A 17,240-nucleotide genomic window follows, 5' to 3' on the forward strand; every position below is an offset into this window, starting at 1 on the left:
TTTCACTTTTCAAGAATCAAGAATTTTCTCCATTTTTCAATTCTGTGTCACCGTGGAGGCATGCAAGACAAAATGCATTCTTCACAAATTCAGTGTAACACAGTATGAGTAAATTATATACAAATGATCATTTGGGAGGATAAGTATTACTTTAAAATTATTCATAGGAAGCATACTGACAAAGCTCACTAGATGGATACTCAATTGCATTAGAGTTTATAAAGTAAATTTTCAGCTTCAGCTGGAGACAGCCTTAAGCACTGTGCAGCATGTGAGCAGTGCAGCTTTCAGCAGTTTCTGTTACAGATTCATCATGGGGTGCCGTACCAGAGGAATGACCTACAGTCATAAAATTAGCTCTGCAGCTGAAATAAAGCAGAGCTGGTGAGAGTTGAGATGGTATGAGAGTAAGAATAGCCGAGCGTTCAGAGGCTCCAGCTTCCATGCATTGTCTGCATCCACATTTACCTTGACGTGAAACCATGTGGATGCTCCCGGGTACCTCCCAGCGGAAGAAAGTTGTAAATTCATCCCATTTTTAACCATTTTTAAACACGATATAATCATCAATCCTGCAGTTAAAATCAAGTTGTCATCTCATTTGACAAATACATTTTCTTTTCGCTTTCATTAGATCCATTTCTGTTCTGATATTTCTTTTCCTTTTCTGTTCAATCCATCCTTCTGCTGTATGGACAACCCTTCCCACCATTTGCTTCCTCCACTGCTCCTCCCTCACCTTCCTCCTCCACCTTCCTCCTCCACCTCCTGCCCTCCATCCACCACCCTGACCTCCCTCCCCCGGGGAACAGAGTACAACGCTCGTATTCGGGGCATCAGTGAAAGTATGACCCCGCAACAATCTGATCGACGTCGCTCCTTTTCCTTCTCTGGTTTGTCCACTTTCCCTCGCTTTTATTTTCAACTTAATTCCTTTTTTTCCTACATTTGTAGAATCTTTCTTTGCTTCCAAACCATTTTCAGTGTCTTTTAAGATCTCATATGATTAATTGCTTCATGACTTTTATTCAACTCCTGTTTTGGTTCTCATTTTCCACTGCTTCTGTATTCCCTTCACCTTTTTACATATCTCTCTCTGTCTCTCTTTGCCTCTCTCTGTCTGGCTTTCCTTTCAAAGGTGGAGAATAAACCTTAAAATCAGCTTAATGACATGAAAATGGTCATAAAGAAGCTGAAATTAGAATAACTCTTTTCTACATTTTCTGTGTGGGTTGCTTTTCCACTTTTGAAGGCTTATCGTGTAAAATTGCAAAAAAAAAAAAAAAATCCCAAGGTGTTGCACAAGCCATGTCAAAGCTCTTGAGAATTCCAGACAGTGAATATTTTGGGGTGTTTCAGGGGTTCGCTCCAGAGGAATGACCCCAGAAGTGACACAGGAGACAGGTCGGCGTCGGACCACCAGCGAGGGACAGTACCAGAGCAGCCATGATAACACGCCCATGGTGGATTCGCCAGACTTTGCCCAAAATCTGTCCCTCAACCCAGGAGGAAGACCCAGAGAGGTCAGTTTTAATGGTGTAAACCAGATTAAATCAAGAACAGGTGCAGTTTCCATAAAATGCGGAAAAAAATATGAAGCTCATGCTACTGTTTAGGGGACACTTTGAGTTGAACATTAAAGTGTCTGTTTCATATATCAACCTTTTTTCAGTTTCTATGTCTACATCATTTTTCTGGTGTCTTTATGTAAACTTGTCCCCTTTTCATCTCTCACAGGGTCCCATGCACAGCTACAGGGAGGCGTTTGAGGACAGCGACACGGACCGGTTTGCCAACAGTCCCACCTTTGGAAGTGGCGGTGGTGAGAATTCCCCTCAGACCCCCAGCTTCCCCGTGTCGCCACAGACTCCTTACTTCAACATGTGTAGGTTCCCCCTGCCAATAGACAGAGGGCACTTTCCACTTACTCACTTTTTTAACTTTTTTTAACTAATGAGAACAAGATCTAAGGGTCGCATATTAGGCTCATTTTCAGGTTCATACTGGTTTAGACACAGTTTCTGAATACGGACTTTGTGCATTTCTATGTGGACATGACGTTTTGATACTTTCACAATATTTATATGGCACCTGTACCTGCTTTATCGTAAAAAAAGACTTTTTACAATATGAGACCTTCAAGTTATGAAGAATGGACAAGAAAAGACAGGAAAGAATAACAAGATATAAACAAATTAAACTTATTATTTAATTTATTTTTTATTTAATCTTAGTTTAGCTGTGCATTGTTGCAACATGGAAAGAAAATTATAAAATGCAGCATAATAAAATTAACAAACTGCTATTACATATGCAAAATCTGTTAGAGCAAACTACTTTGCATAGACAGCCAAAAATTCACTTGTAGTTGTATCTAAAAAATCAATAAGTAAACCAAGATTTATTAACAGTACTGCAAATACATTTAGTGCTGCACTCAGACGCCTTTCACTAGCATCTATACCTCTGAATTCTGAGAGAATGGGTTTGATTTCTTTCATAACACAGGAAAAAATATGATGAGCAATGATGAGCAACTTGGCAAGAAATGTCTCAAAAAACCAACAAGGAACTGATCTGGAAATTAGCTGTGGAGATTTTTAAATATTATCAAAAACTGGGGAGGGGGGTCTAGAAAACCATATTCATAACACATAACATTCATCACTTTCTTATTTTTTCATGGATGTAGGTAATTTTCTTGTACCTTTTTAATAATTTCGTGCTATTTTTTGGTTAAGCTGCTTGTCACCCTCTTCCCATGAAAGAAGTCAAGCCAGTTTGCTCAGGTATCAGAGGGTTAAACTCTCAGTAGCAAATAAAATGAAGTCTCTCCTCGCAGTCATGAGCCTCCCACACTTTTACATCTGCAGCTGAATCACTTTCTCCAGAATTAGTTTGTCCATCAGGTGCTGTACTTCTCGCTCCACAGCTTCCTGTATTATTAGTGTGAACCACATCTGTCTCCACTTTGGCATTAGCAACCAATGTAGAGTCTGTCCTGTTGTTCGTCTGCGTTCCGTCCATCACCTTCAGGGCCGCACACTCCAGCTTGATTTTCGGACACGCAGGCTTGCCCTCTTGGCCCCAGGCCTCGTAACTCATTGGCTGCCCGTCCACCCACAGCCACTCTCTGGGGAAGAAGTGCAACCCAATCCAGATGTGTGCCGTTGTCTCATTTTTGTTCAACTCTTTCTGGATCAGCATCATCTCTGTGTCCGACGCCACGCTGGCCAGGTCGCGGTGGTACTCTCTGCAGTAGTGCAAAGCTTCCTCCCACGTCTTCCTCTCTCTCACTACGACCACACTGTAGCAGAAGAAGGGTTGAAAATACAATGGTGTTGCATCGTGCCATGTGAAGTTCTTAATTATGCCATAGTCTTCCCATGGTCGGTTATTGGGCTGATCCTTTGCCCAGAAAAACGTGGACACGGCTTCACCTCCTGACCACGTCCATTTCTCAGGGTCCATGGAGTTCCTTGTCAGTCCGATCCAGATGTACTCTTCTGGGTCAACAGCCAACTGCTTCAGACGCTCTGTGTCGTGTGAGTTACTGACAGGAGCAAGGTCTGTGTGAAACTCCCGGCAGTACCTCTGAGCTTCATGCCAGATTTCTCTCTTTGCGATGAAGACGTACTTGCCGAAAGTTGCAGATGAGTTCAGCAGGAGCAGGATGAGGGTGAAGGTTTGATCCATCACTGTTGTGTCAAAGGATGAGAGATTTCTGCAGCACACTGAGGGGGTAAAGTGGGTTTTAAAGATGCATTATGCAGCAGTTTGTGACCCATTGTGTTTTGCATAGGGCGGGTACTCTTCTTCACTGAGCCATTCTGTGTTCAGGGGCTGCTCACTCTGACTTTTTTTGACTTTTGACATTGATTAGTGGATTAAAAAAAATGTGTCAACCGACAGAAAATTATTCAAACTCTCAAGATTTGCTGCTTTTCTGTGTTTCTTTAAGTTTATAGCTTTGGGTTTTGGACTCCAAATCTTTCATGTACTAACCCTTTGAAACCCGAGCAAATCAGCTTGATTGATTTTTTAAAGACATAGGAGTGAGGAAATTAGCAACTTAACAAGAAATATCACAAAAATTAGCAACAAACAAAAAAGATTACCTTAGAATTAGCCCAAAAAAAGGAAAGAAAAAACACACATACGCAGATAAAGCCCTCATGTAAATGCTGCTGCACTTTTAAAAACACGAAGAAGAAAACAAGAAAAACAATTTTTGAATTTTCTTCAGGCAAAACAAGAAGTGTTGCATGACTTGTGAGCAAACAGCAGCACAGAGCAGGTGTGTGCAAATCATGTCTTTGAATGACAAGGGCAAAAAGTTTGTCATTCTGTCATTATTCCTTGGGATGCAAATTTAGAGAGGGCAAACGTAATGAGGAGTGATAGAAAATGACGTAATTGCAATGCACATGCAATCGTTGTACAACATAAGATGTCTGTGAATAATTATAGCATTTATACTGCAGACTTTTTATATTTTCATTCTTTCATTTTTCACTGCAGTACATTGTTGAAGGCTTAAGATCAACAGATTCTTTGTTTCCAGCAAAACTCCAAAAAAGGTGCAAAGTTTTAGCACTTCTGACCAGTGCTGCGCGACCACTGTATGTTGCATTGTATCATCAGAAAGGTTGGACTTTTGTAGCACCAACATTTTCTATACATGATTTTTCCCTTAAAAAATGTTTAAAAAAGTGAAAGGACAATAAGATATACTTCTCATTCGACCAAACTCCTCGAGACGTATCTATTGGATTTCAGCTCAGTTACAGCAGCGATCACCCTGTCCAGCAGGTCTGTTTGACAGATTGTGTTGACAGTGAGGACACTTTTGTAAAGCAGCCCTGCCTCCACTCCAGCCAGCAGTGCTGAACACACACAGCTGTTGCAGTAAGAATCTGCTCTGTGGCACAAACCTTCATATTTGCCCCCCCCACCTCCCCACCCCTCATCATGACACCTTAAGTGAGCTCTTATCCCATATCCCTGTCATGCTGTTGATCTGGATTCTTTTGTAAGTTGAGGATGAATGAAAACAAAGAGTTTGTTTCCAAATTGATGAATGTCCATTAGATCTAGTCTATAAAAATAATTTATAATTACATATTAATTACATCAATGTACATCGTTACTTTTGTAGCAGTGACTGAGAGAAATACATCACTGTATTTAAATTATTACACAAAGAAACATCACACAAAGAGATAATTTGCCGGCATCTCATTTTGGAAATAACTCTGAAGTCTTCGGATAAATTTCATGTATCTCTTCCACTACGCATTGCAATATTAAAGCAATACTTCATCCCCCAAATAATCATTTATACATCAGTTACTCACCCAATGTTACTTTAAATTTATGCCTCCACGTCAAATGAAGACTCCAAAAACAGAGAAAATTCAGACTTCATTGATTAAGAACAGTAATTTTACGTCACTGAACACAGGAGCTGTGACTATGGCGTTTTAAAGGTTTTATTCGTATTCACTGATTTTTGAGTTTCTTTGTTCACTAGAAGCAGGTAAGAAAAGCAAAGTTATGTTCATGAATTCAACATAACACAAGATGTGTAACTTATACACAAATTGTCATTGGAGGTTGAAGTATTCCTTTAAAATGACCCCATATTCAACCTTTATCCAGTGTTTTTGTCTCAGTCTAACACTGACTCGATCATTGTTTGAGTGGCAGCATGCAACATTTTCATGACTACATACTTGTGTTGTGGATTGATGCTCATTGACTTGTTTACAGTTGCAACTTCATTGTTTGTTCAGGGTTAAATTTCAGTTTTATTTCAATGGCAAGATTCCTTTTACATCTTTTGAATGGACCACAAATAGGGGAAAAAAAAAGATGACTTTGGATTTCTTGGTGATATTGATACCTGACACATCAAACAAATGTGGTTCTTATGAGAGTGCGAAATAGTATGTACTTCAAATATTATGTCTTTGTGGACATGTTTGTACCTGATGTGACCTTTAGAAATATGCAAAATTTTAATTGTGCACCTGAAGGAAAGAAAACAATTCTACTTCTGTGCTTTTGCGAGGATAGAGGTGCCTGTATTTACTGGGCCCTCTGACTTTTCATCTTACTCTCTCTTAGACATTTTTTTTTGTGCTATGAGTGAGAGCATATGTGCTTACTCTAATATCCTATTGTTGCACTTGTAAAAATTAGAATCACTCAATTCCTGAAAAAAACACACCTTAGTGCTGGTTGACCACTTAAAATGAGAGACTATTCTTACCTGAAACATCTACCATCTAATACATTTCTATGCAGTGTTGTATTGGTACTAAAGTGGTTATTTGTTATTTTTCATGCCTTACATTACTTGTTTTACATCCTTGCATGTCTTGTATGTCTCAACATCATGTCATCATGTTTTTTCTGTGCAGCATTCCTTCACATCCCTCTTTCTCGCTTTTCCCCTGCAGCTCGCTCTCCTCCAGGTCTGACCAAGACTCCTCTGTCAGCACTGGGACTGAAGCCTCATCAACAGAGTGGATCAGGTCAGTTTACACACATCAGATATGATTTATTCATCTTAATTGGAGTCAATGTCCTTCACATTTTCTATTGAGAGATCCAGGAACTATCCAGAACATTTTAAAGATGCAATCCCGACATACATATACTCTCATGGAACAAGCTCATACAGAATATTTTAGCCTGTCAGGGGCAATTAACAACTGTAAAACTAAGAGGATGAAAATGTGGGATATTAAATGTGCAAATGCTTTGACTTTGTTCAGATCCTGCAAGTGCAGCATCACTGCATTATGTCATCCTGTAGCTGTGTAGATGAGTGAGCAGAAACTGGCTTTTAACACTGTAATTGTCAGTGTGTGCTGCCCTCTGCTGCTCACACATATTATCCCCCCTGGAAATGCTTTCACTAAATGCTAACTGCTAACACAAAGCCTCCAATTCTTGCTTTGTGCTCAAATATCTCCTCCTTGTCTCCTCCTCTTCGACACATCTTCTTCTTCTCTTGCTTTCTGTCTGCTCTCGCTGTCAGACTCTGAATCTAATGATGGAGAGCAAGGTAAGGGCATTTCTGTGGCAGTGTACTGTTAGCGTCTCTGCACGCAGTACAAGTCTCCTGACATCAGCACATTCTTTTTGTTTTGTGACAATTTTGTGTTTCACTGCAAGCAAATGTTCTCTCCTGTTCTCCTTTTCAGTTCTGCATCCAAGCTTTACATAGAATGTTTGTTTTAAGAATGAAAATTTAATAATTTCTTGTTTCTGTCACTCCAACTTTTTTGTTCTGGTTCTACGCCTGATAACTGCATCCCGTTTGGTCCTGGACAAAATTAATTAAATCATGCACTAAGTTGAGACTGACTGTGTGTTTGTTCGGATGTTTTGTGATCCTCAGATAATCGCAATTTTGGGGACTCCAGAGCACAACCGCTCAACGTTCCTCTCTCCTCAAGCAGTCCCGTTCACAGTGCTGATGGGTGAGTGGGGGAAAAAAGTCCACTTGCTGAAATGTAGCGTTTTGTATTTTCGTTGTGCAACTGCAAATAGAAGAGCACCAATTTAGAAAAAATGTTTCAAGAAAAGGAGATTATGAAAAAAAAATGTTTTTGTTACATATTCAAAACTAATCACACAATCAAACAATGAACTAATGTAAAGTAATGTGCATATAGAAATAGTTCACTTGGACTCAAGATTGAACTGAATTTCTGGTGGCCAATGTCACTGTGAACTTTCAAAACACGTTTTTGACCATATCTCAAGTATTCTGATGCTAATTATGACAAAATTTCACACAAAAATGTCTAACAAGATGAAATTATGAAATTTAATACCCAAAAGCTCAAAGGTCAGTTTCAGTGTGACATCATAATGTTCTGCAAAAACACTTTTCTGACCATTATTCAGTGTCACGACTCAGGAACAGAAGGGGAGACATTTGGTTGGATGCTGAATTAGTTACATCAATCTTGAAACTGTGCTGATTGTATAGATATGTGTTTCCCAAACCGCTCTCCTCAAGTATCACTTGCCCTGCATGTTTTAGATGTCTCCCTGCTCTAGCACAGCTGAATTAAAAGATCAGTTTGTTACAAACTCCTAAAGCTGCTTGATAACGAGCTGATCATTTGAGTCAGCTGTGTTGCAGCAGGCAGAGAACATGCAGGACAAGTGGTACTCTAGGAGGTTTGGGAAACAGTGCTGTACATATACTGTGCTGCTGGGGGGAAGATGTGTGTAAAGCATCCATGTTTATTTCTTGTTTTTTTGTTATGAGCTGTTGCTTGTGTTTGGTTTTGTCCATTCTTTGCACAGGGAACAGACTTCTAAAAATAGTAATTGATGGTGCTGCACTGGCTCATGTGTTTGAACAATCAACATACAATTATGTCACTAAAGGTTCCTCTTGTGTTGAAAGAGTACGTACTCTAAAATAGGAGCAAGAAAAAGTCCCTGAAAACAGCGCTCAAAGAACTGCAATTGTTCCTAGTTCTTTGGGTGCGGACAAAATAAAAAGGATAGTTCTTAGAAATGTGATTTTAAAAAGATGAAAAAGTTCCTCCGGTACTGAAATGCCAAAAAAAAAGCCTACTGAGTGCAGGACAGAGCCTTTGTCATTTTAGATCACAGTGTAGCATCAGAGGGGACACTCGCTGATTGACTGTGATGCTGTAGTAAAAAACAGTTAAGATGTCGCCCCTAGATACAAAATGCAGATGGGAAAATGATAATTGTGTCTTTTTTTTCCTTTTGTTGTGTGTAGAAGAAGGACTGGTTCTTCCGATGGCACCCCGCATAACCCCTCCTACCCTCACAGGCCTGCGTCCCCTGAAGGCTCCCAGGTCAACATCATGGGCGTCCACACCGTCCCCGGCAGCCCCAACACCCTCCACCGCACAGTGGCCACCAACACGCCTCCGAGCCCCGCCCTCCAGAGACGCCTGGGTCAAGCCAGCCCCTCACTAGCCAGACACCCCTCTCCTGGCATCCCCTCCAGCCCTCTGATTGGTCGAAAAACACCTGCAACTGGCGTGCCCCCTAGCCCCCTGATGGGACGCCGCACTGCAGCAAGCGGCCACGGCACACCTGACGAGCAGGGGGCTGCTTCACGTCAAGGGAGCGCCCCGCCACCCTTCACACCAGCCTTCCCAGTCTCCCCGCAGCTGCCTGAGAAGAGGCACATGTCCAGCGGAGACGCAGAGAGGACGGACAACAAGAACTTGACGCCAGCTAGCGGTGGCAGCACGCCAAACCTGTCTGGCACACACACGCTCCCAGACGTCTCAAAGTCCATATATGGTGAGACGCAGAAACACGACTTGATAGATTACACCACAGAATGTTTGTGTCCTCTACAGTTATCATTTTTCTTGTCTCTTTGGTCCAAACAGATGGTTATCCAGACATTAAGATGAATGTCAAGTTTGTCCAGGACACGTCCAAGTTCTGGTACAAGCCAGACATCACCAGAGAGCAAGGTGAGATATTTCAAACAACACACTGCTATTAATTTACGAGTAAAATAACAATGACGGCCGCTATCCACTTACATCTTCTTCACCCTTGTGTTTGTCCCCTTTTTTGTCCTCTTGTCCACTGATCAATGAGTCTCATGACCCTAATTTTGTCTTTGTCTCTGGTCGTTTCCCTTTCTGCCGAATCAACTTTAATCTCTTAATCGTCCTGCTTGACCTTCGTCTGTTTGTTTGCCTCCTCTGTCTTTCCTTCAGCCATTAATCTGTTGAAGGACAGGGAGCCTGGGGCGTTCATCATAAGGGACAGCCATTCCTTCCGTGGCGCCTACGGTCTGGCCATGAAGGTGGCCTGTCCTCCACCAACCATCCAACAGAACAAAAAAGGTAAAGAAACTAACTTTACCAGCGTTATCTTTTTTCTTTTTTAAATTTCAAACAAAATTCCTTGTTCTGACCAAAATGAAATTATTCTAATGTTTTTCTAGTTGGCGACATGACTAATGAGCTGGTGAGACACTTCCTGATTGAGACGAGCCCCAAAGGCGTCCGTCTGAAGGGTTGTCCCAATGAACCCTACTTTGGTGAGCTCTGTTTGTGACCTCAGCCGTGCCGATCAAATTGATATCAAAGTGATCCAGTTTAACAGAGAGATTTCTGTGTGTGTGCAGGTTGTCTTTCTGCTCTGGTGTACCAACACTCGATGACTCCACTGGCTCTGCCCTGTAAGCTGATGATCCCCACCAAAGGTCAGCTTCACTTTCTTATTTATCAATAAATGTCAATGGTATTAAGTTTATTAATTGTCATTTGTGTTGCAATGTTGGTTTCTGGCATAACGGATCTTTCCTGTTCTCTACCTGTCACTCACAGACCCAAATGAAGAGGCGTTGGAGCTCGCCACACCCACCGATCCAGTTGCTGAACTTTTGAAGCAGGGAGCAGGTAAACTGAACTGCTGTTCAGATGGTTTTGACAGGTTTTTGCCATACGCTGCATCAAAAGTGGATGCAGCCAGCTGGATGTCATCAATTGTTTTGTAAACTCCCGTTCCGAAGCTCTGAGTTTGGCATCTCGGCTTGTCATCATCTTGGATTTTTTGAGACAGAAGTGGCAATATTTGGACAAGAGGGTGGAGCTTGCTGCTAGCATGGACAGCACTGTGCATTTAAGGTCTATGGTTAACTTTGATAATGCTAATGAAAAACTGAACATCCGACTCCTTTGAGGATCTTTCCATCCAACCAAATGTGGAACAAGACTTTTTTAGGCGACCAAAATGTTTCAGTCATGAACTGAAAACACACTGAATTAGCGATAACTACACATATAGTCTGAATCTGGGGTCATGCCGTATTTACGTTACCTACCAACGTTGTCGCTGTTGTGGCGACTTGTCGACCAACAGCACACGCCTGTCGCTCAAAGCATCCCTGTCCTTAATTATGCATATGCACTTAATTATGCATCATTGCACTTTTAGCCTTGATAAAATTCGGGTGAGTTATATATAAATTTACCTCCATACAGTTGTCATGAATGTTGTAATGAGCTAAAAAAGACAAAAAGTGTTTGTTTTTTTGTATAAAGCTGTCAGCATGTTTTTTTCCTTCTGTATAACTGAGCATTTTAAATTGGGGTTTATTGGGATTGAGTCACTCTTGTAGTCAGCCTCAAGTGTCCATTATTGGAACTGCAGTTTTTGGCACAGTTTTTGGTAACAATTCAGTATCTGTCATCACGACAGAAAGCATCAGTGAATGTTCCTCCACTGGAGACTTTATAAAGGCGAATAAGCAGAAGAAAATTGTAAGGCGGGAGCCAGAATACTTATGAGATCAAGTCCCATTAGCTTCCAACAGCTCAAAATATAAAGTTGACTGTCCAAACAAAAACTGAACATTGTTTCTGTTATCTGAAAAACAGAATAATATCAAGTCTAAGCATTTTTTTATGTTATCTACATCAAACATTACATTAGACAGTTAATTTGCTCACACGTTGTCACCCTTACCTTACAGTTCAAAAGGTTCCCGAGGACGCCCATGGTAAATACTGATCTGCTCCATCATGCACTTTGACTAAATGTGAATGTGGTGATGCCTTCTGTCACAGAAACAAAGCTTTCATAGAGTTATACATGTGTATTTGCATCTGAGAACAACTTAAAATAAACCTTCAATTGGAAGCTTGGAAAAAGTTTAAATGCATGCATTATAAATTGAAAGTCATAGGAAAGTGATCTGCAGTGCATGAGAAACTTAACTACACAATATAAGCGTTTTAGACACTCCTCACTGAAACCCCACTTACACTGAACTGCATGCACATTGTTTTTCTCTTGTGTCTGTTTCTATTTATCAGTGCCTCTGTGTTGTTTACCTCTAGCGTGCAATGTTCTCTACATCAACTCTGTGGACATGGAGTCTCTCACAGGGCCTCAGGCCATTGCCAAGGCGATCAGTCAGACACTGGCGACCAACCCTCTGCCTGCTGCCACCACCGTTCACTTCAAAGTGTCAACACAGGGCATCACACTCACCGACAGTCAGAGGAAGTGAGTGAACACGCACGAAAGCAAGCACTCCCGACTTTCCCTTGAGACGATGTTATTTCTCCCAAAGTTCTCCCATATTTAATCTGATTTTCAAGGAATACTTTACCTCATCGTGACCATTTGTACATTAATTACTCACCTCATGTTATATCGAATTCTTGAGGAAAATGTTTTTTTCTGGCATGCCTCCATGATGAACAAAGAATCCAAAAACAAAGAAAATTCTTGATGAATTGAAATAATAAGGCTCCACATTTAACAACAGCAAAACAAGACCAGGAGCTGGAGTGTTCAGTGAGGGAAAACTCCTCATCAGAAAGTGCTGTCTGTTTGGGAATTATTAAGAACACGACTGGATTAATGAGACCTCGACTATACTGTACGAGTTGTGTTATATATTGTAAATGAATATTTTGATATAATTTTGCTGTTGTTAAACATGTACCCCCATGAATTTAGTTCATCAAGAATTTTTTCAGTTTTTTGATTGTTCATTCACCATGAAAGCATGTGCGAAAAACAAAGTTTCCTTCACAAATTCAACATAACGTGGTGAGTAACTGATATACAAATGATCATTTTTAAGGGTGAGAAGTACCTTTAAACTCTGAAAGAAAATATGAGTTTATGATTGGTTGAAACCGGCAAAAATATAGCCCAAAAAATGAAAAAAGTGGGCCCAGTGATTAACGTGATAATAAAGATAGTAAAAAAGAGTCACTTTGTTGACATTGTATAAATGCAAAGACACTTCAGTCATGTCAAAATACTGCACACGGTGGCTTTAATCAATGGAAAATGGCACTAATAACCCACCATACACAAATTAACACGCATGGTCATTTCTTTTGCTGCAGACTTTTCTTCAGGCGACACTATCCCATCAACACGGTAACCTACTGTGACATTGATCCACAGGACAGAAAGTAAGAAACCTCAAGACCCTTTCTCTTATCCCAATATCAATAACACAAAATGCACACATACACACACACTCACATATATATATATATATATATATATATATATATATATATATACTTTTTGATTGTTTTATTAAAATAAAATAAAAAATCTTGTGTTTTCTCTCCATAGATGGGGCAAAGAAGGAGGTGGCTCCGTGAAGTATGTATAACCATAGTTACTGTATACCATATATTTTTGGGTTATTTTAGTTACTTAAGTCACCATACTAATGAATGTGTTACAGGTTACTGTGGAGGGATGAATATTTTAGCACGAAGAATTCCACATTGTTATTCTGGTCTTGTAGCGTAGATTTTCATTATTACATACAGTAAAGACAAATCCAAACACATCTTAGTTACTTTTTCAGGTGATTTTGTTCCTTGAGTGTCAAAAAAATACTTACCGCAGGATATTTTTCTTTCTCAATCCCACCAGGCTTTTTGGATTCGTTGCGAGGAAACAAGGAAGCACAACAGACAATGTCAGCCACCTGTTCGCTGAACTGGACCCAGATCAGCCCGCCTCCGCCATCGTCAGCTTCGCCTCCAAAATGATGAAGCGGTGAAACCCCTCAACGTCCAAATGGCAGCTGCCATTTTGAAATCTTCCTTCATCATTGGTGTCTTTTATCGCCAGGACTCGATGATGTCCTTTCTTTCTGTTTTCTGTTGTTTCTGTTTCTCTCTCTTTCTTTTCTCTCTGCCTTGCTGGTTTGTCTTTTTTGGAGAGAGTCTCTATTTGAAGGATTTGGGTGAGGATCCAGAGTGGCGTTAGCGGATGTGTGGGGTGGAGCTGTGAACGTGACAAACATGGAGGCCATCGAAGGGAGAAAATTTACAAACAGGGGAACCTGTACAAGAAGAAAAATGCTAAAGACTAAAGGAACAATGCTAAGTTCAGTCGAGGAACTCGTAAGGACTCGTAAGTTTCAGGGTTTTATGTTGTCGTTTTCGTTGATTGATTTACCAAAGGTAGTTGCAATACAAGTGCAAGAATGATGTAGCTATTAAGCCATTATTATTTCCTCTTTTCAAAAGATGAAGTGTTGAAAAAAAACACAAAAAAAAAGACAAGTCTTCAGGAAAAAAGTTGGCCTTGATGGCTTTTAGCAAAACAGTGTCTGAAGACCTTATGCATGTTAGCTTGATCTTTAAGCTTGGTTCTTCTACCTTCCACAAAAATCATTGTGAAATCTTTAGAGTGGTCATTTCCGGGTCTGTTGTGTGTTGGAAAGGGCTCTGCAGTGAAACAACGACTGATCTTAAACTGCGCATAGACTCAAAAAAAAAAAAAAAAAAAAAAGGAAGAAAAAGACACGCTAAGGTCACCGCACTTTGTGTCACACTTGCATCACCTCCGGTCCAAGCCTGATCTCTCTGTAAAAACTCTTTATCGGATTCCTTAAATCAGCATGGCATACGGAGAGAGGAAGACTGTTTGTCCACAAGGTGGCGCCACTCATTCAGGCTTGGACCCCCCTTTTCCCCATCACCAACTGCTTGCAGTAGTGGATCTGTTGATAGACGCTGCCACTGAAACACACTGGAAATCACCAGGGACTGGCCCAATGACCTGGACCTATGCACTGTTCTTTATGCATGTTGTTGTCCCAAATTGCACCCTCCCTCATAGCTACATTCAACATCACTGAAAACATTCTATGCTGTGTGCTAAAAACGACTTAACGGACACTGAGGTTGTATGACTTGTCAAAGACTGCATGAAATAGACATTTTTTTGTACTCCTCCTCCTCAGAAAACAAAGTAGACAAACCCATTGTTGAAGTAGTCACATGATGGTGAGATATTTTTTTGGTCGATTTGAGCCAGGGTTACCTTTCACTGTACCAAGGACAGTCTTTGTTTTTCCTCACAGTGTCGTCGAAAATCTACATTTAGATACCTTTTAGAGCAAAAGGAAAAAAAAAATACACACACTGTGCGCAAATGCCTGCTTGTTGAACACACGCTCAACCATTCACAATAAGCTAAGGAAAATTGATATAAATGTACATAGATATACTACTTTGAAAGGTGACATAGCGAAAAAGTATTTATTTTTGTTGCTTTGGTCCCTCATGATTACTCATATATACATATATTGTACAGTCTAGATAAAGAAGATTACCTAATGGGTTGAGAAAAAAATATATACTTATTTTGGCTAATGATTTCAAAGTCTGACGATTTTGAAATGTGTTTGAATATATGGTGTACATTACTTTGTACATGTATATGTTTTTTGGCTCGTCATGTTTTTTTTTCATTTTTGCGTTCTCTCTGAACGAGGTAGGGCATGAATGAGGTAGAAGAATTGCATGGACAGATGCATTTGGGGCGCGTTTCGGCAGCGAGGAACACGCTCAAAAATGGCGCAAATGTAGTAGATGTTAAGGTTTTTAGAAAAGGGATAAAAGTTTCGAACCTCAAATGCAATACGAAAACAGCTGTATACACCCATGACAGTTACAATTATAATTTTGCCAAAGATTCAAACACTTTATGCTGACTGGCTGCATGTCGCTTTTTACGTTCGACGCCATTTTTCACACCTTGCTCAGCTTTAGCAGCAAATTTAAGAAGGACGGGACACAGAAATGTGTATTATTGGTCATGCGAGTAACACACGGGCCCATAAAGTGAGACAAAAGCATGGACTTTATTAATAATTTGTTTTTTTCTGGTGTCTCAATGCTCCAAAAACGCTCCTTTGGAAGTGTGTAAACAAAGCACTTACATTCACAAAAGAAAATTCCATATGGGTGTCATTGTTGGACGTAGATGAAGTTGTCTCATTGTAAAGCTCTACAGCTGAAGCTTTGTCAGACTGCCAAAGGTGTCGTCTCCGGGCCCTCTCGAGAAACTCACTGATTTATTTATTCTTATTTATTCTTTTTTTTCCTGACATGTTTTTCAAGAAACTTTCATCGTCGCATCATCACACTATCGCACGGTCAGTGATAACAGATGGAGGAATGTATGGCGGCGCTTTACTGAGAGCAAAGAGGTACAGTGTCATTTGGAGAGGAAAAGAAACAAAACACAAAAAATAAATCTCTAAATTTTAAAAAATCTAAAACTCACATTTTGCCTGTTGGCTTTGAGTCAAGCGTCACCTTGTTTCAGTGGAAAAAGAAGTGATTTCTGTGACCCCTATGTACAGACGGGACTTGTTGTATGAATGTGCTAATATGAATGTACAAAAGGGTCTCAGATTTTGTTTGCGCTTATCATTTACATTATATTGTCATGGCTTACCTGTTCCTAAGGAGAAAAAAAACATTAAAGCAATACAAATCAGTTACATTAAAGCTATGTGGGTGTTGATTTGGTTTTTGTGGCTTGATAAAGGGGTTTAAAACTAATTTTGGTTCATGAGTTTGCTGCCAAAAGCTTATTTTTGGACATATTTCCTTCATTCCTTCCTTTGTTTTCCAAACATCAACCTCAGTCCTGCATCATCCAGCTCCTCTGTCAGGTGTGCAGCTCGTTAGGTCTGATGTGCAACACCTTGGGGAAGCTCATTTAAAGTGCAGCTGTGTGTCCTGCATGTTCAGAGGTGCAGTTATATAAGAAAAAGCTTTGTTCAAAATCCAAACTTTCTTCTCATGTGAAAGAACTTTGCATTGAAGGCACATGTGACCGTTGGCTCACCTGCTGCCCTCCTCACCTTCACTTCCTTTGTCGTCATTTTACTTTCAGACTGCTGCCTGTTTTTAATTTGTACTTCCCCTGTGTAATCCTTTAGATTATCTCTTTATTCCTGTTGATAGTTTGCATTTTAACACCTATTGTATTGATTGATGAGCTAAGCTGCAATGTGACGAGGTCAGAGCACACAAAGCCTCACGTGGATACATGTTCCAATGTGCCTGGAAGACATTCAGGCGAATTTTTCTCATCTGAAGGTAAAATTTTCAATATTTATCAGTCTGAGGTCAAGTCTTTTTGCCTTTAAGCCTCTCGAAACTATAAATCTGGTTTTGTTTCTCTTTTTTTGTTTTATTTACTATTCAGTGAGGGAAACTTGTGCAGAGTCTCTAAAAATGATTAGTTATTAAGCAGGTGCAGTAAAAAAAATGCTGGCATTGTACGTTTCTGCAAACCAAAGATATCATAGCAAACACAACACTTTTGTTGCTGTATCCCTACTGGAAAAACAGTGAGAGGTCACCATGAAACACCCATGTTTGGTGCTTCTTTTTTTTAGGTTGATTGTTAGTTGT

At 40.2% G+C, this 17,240-nt stretch overlaps 2 protein-coding genes across 15 annotated transcripts in view; one reads left to right on the plus strand and one right to left on the minus strand.

The window, feature by feature from the left end:
* The window catches only part of tns1a (tensin 1a), a 112,912-nt gene extending 96,587 nt beyond the window's left edge, over nucleotides 1–16,325 (plus strand). For 7 of the 14 annotated variants that reach the window (XM_088074663.1, XM_042513005.2, XM_088074660.1 and 4 more), the window contains 17 exons: nucleotides 813–893; nucleotides 1,360–1,523; nucleotides 1,738–1,885; nucleotides 6,465–6,539; nucleotides 7,049–7,075; nucleotides 7,412–7,493; nucleotides 8,780–9,315; nucleotides 9,408–9,494; nucleotides 9,747–9,875; nucleotides 9,977–10,072; nucleotides 10,160–10,237; nucleotides 10,362–10,433; nucleotides 11,510–11,536; nucleotides 11,877–12,045; nucleotides 12,903–12,971; nucleotides 13,141–13,170; nucleotides 13,450–16,325. In XM_088074663.1, the coding sequence (XP_087930789.1) occupies nucleotides 813–893; nucleotides 1,360–1,523; nucleotides 1,738–1,885; nucleotides 6,465–6,539; nucleotides 7,049–7,075; nucleotides 7,412–7,493; nucleotides 8,780–9,315; nucleotides 9,408–9,494; nucleotides 9,747–9,875; nucleotides 9,977–10,072; nucleotides 10,160–10,237; nucleotides 10,362–10,433; nucleotides 11,510–11,536; nucleotides 11,877–12,045; nucleotides 12,903–12,971; nucleotides 13,141–13,170; nucleotides 13,450–13,579 (2,000 nt within the window). In that variant the 3' untranslated portion in view covers nucleotides 13,580–16,325. The remainder of the gene's footprint in view (nucleotides 1–812; nucleotides 894–1,359; nucleotides 1,524–1,737; nucleotides 1,886–6,464; nucleotides 6,540–7,048; nucleotides 7,076–7,411; nucleotides 7,494–8,779; nucleotides 9,316–9,407; nucleotides 9,495–9,746; nucleotides 9,876–9,976; nucleotides 10,073–10,159; nucleotides 10,238–10,361; nucleotides 10,434–11,509; nucleotides 11,537–11,876; nucleotides 12,046–12,902; nucleotides 12,972–13,140; nucleotides 13,171–13,449) is intronic. The other 7 variants (XM_042513009.2, XM_088074661.1, XM_042513008.2 and 4 more) reach the window with 7 other exon arrangements.
* LOC148185484 (macrophage mannose receptor 1-like) lies at nucleotides 2,561–6,455 on the minus strand. The gene has a single exon (XM_088074665.1). The coding sequence runs from the start codon at nucleotides 3,694–3,696 to the stop codon at nucleotides 2,809–2,811; it is 888 nt and encodes a 295-aa protein (XP_087930791.1). The 5' UTR covers nucleotides 3,697–6,455; the 3' UTR covers nucleotides 2,561–2,808.
* Nucleotides 16,326–17,240: the final 915 nt, after the last annotated feature.

This window comes from Plectropomus leopardus, chromosome 24 (assembly GCF_026936395.1).
Source record: "Plectropomus leopardus strain MGB_pleo_1.0 chromosome 24, ASM2693639v1, whole genome shotgun sequence".
NCBI lineage: Eukaryota > Metazoa > Chordata > Actinopteri > Perciformes > Serranidae > Plectropomus > Plectropomus leopardus.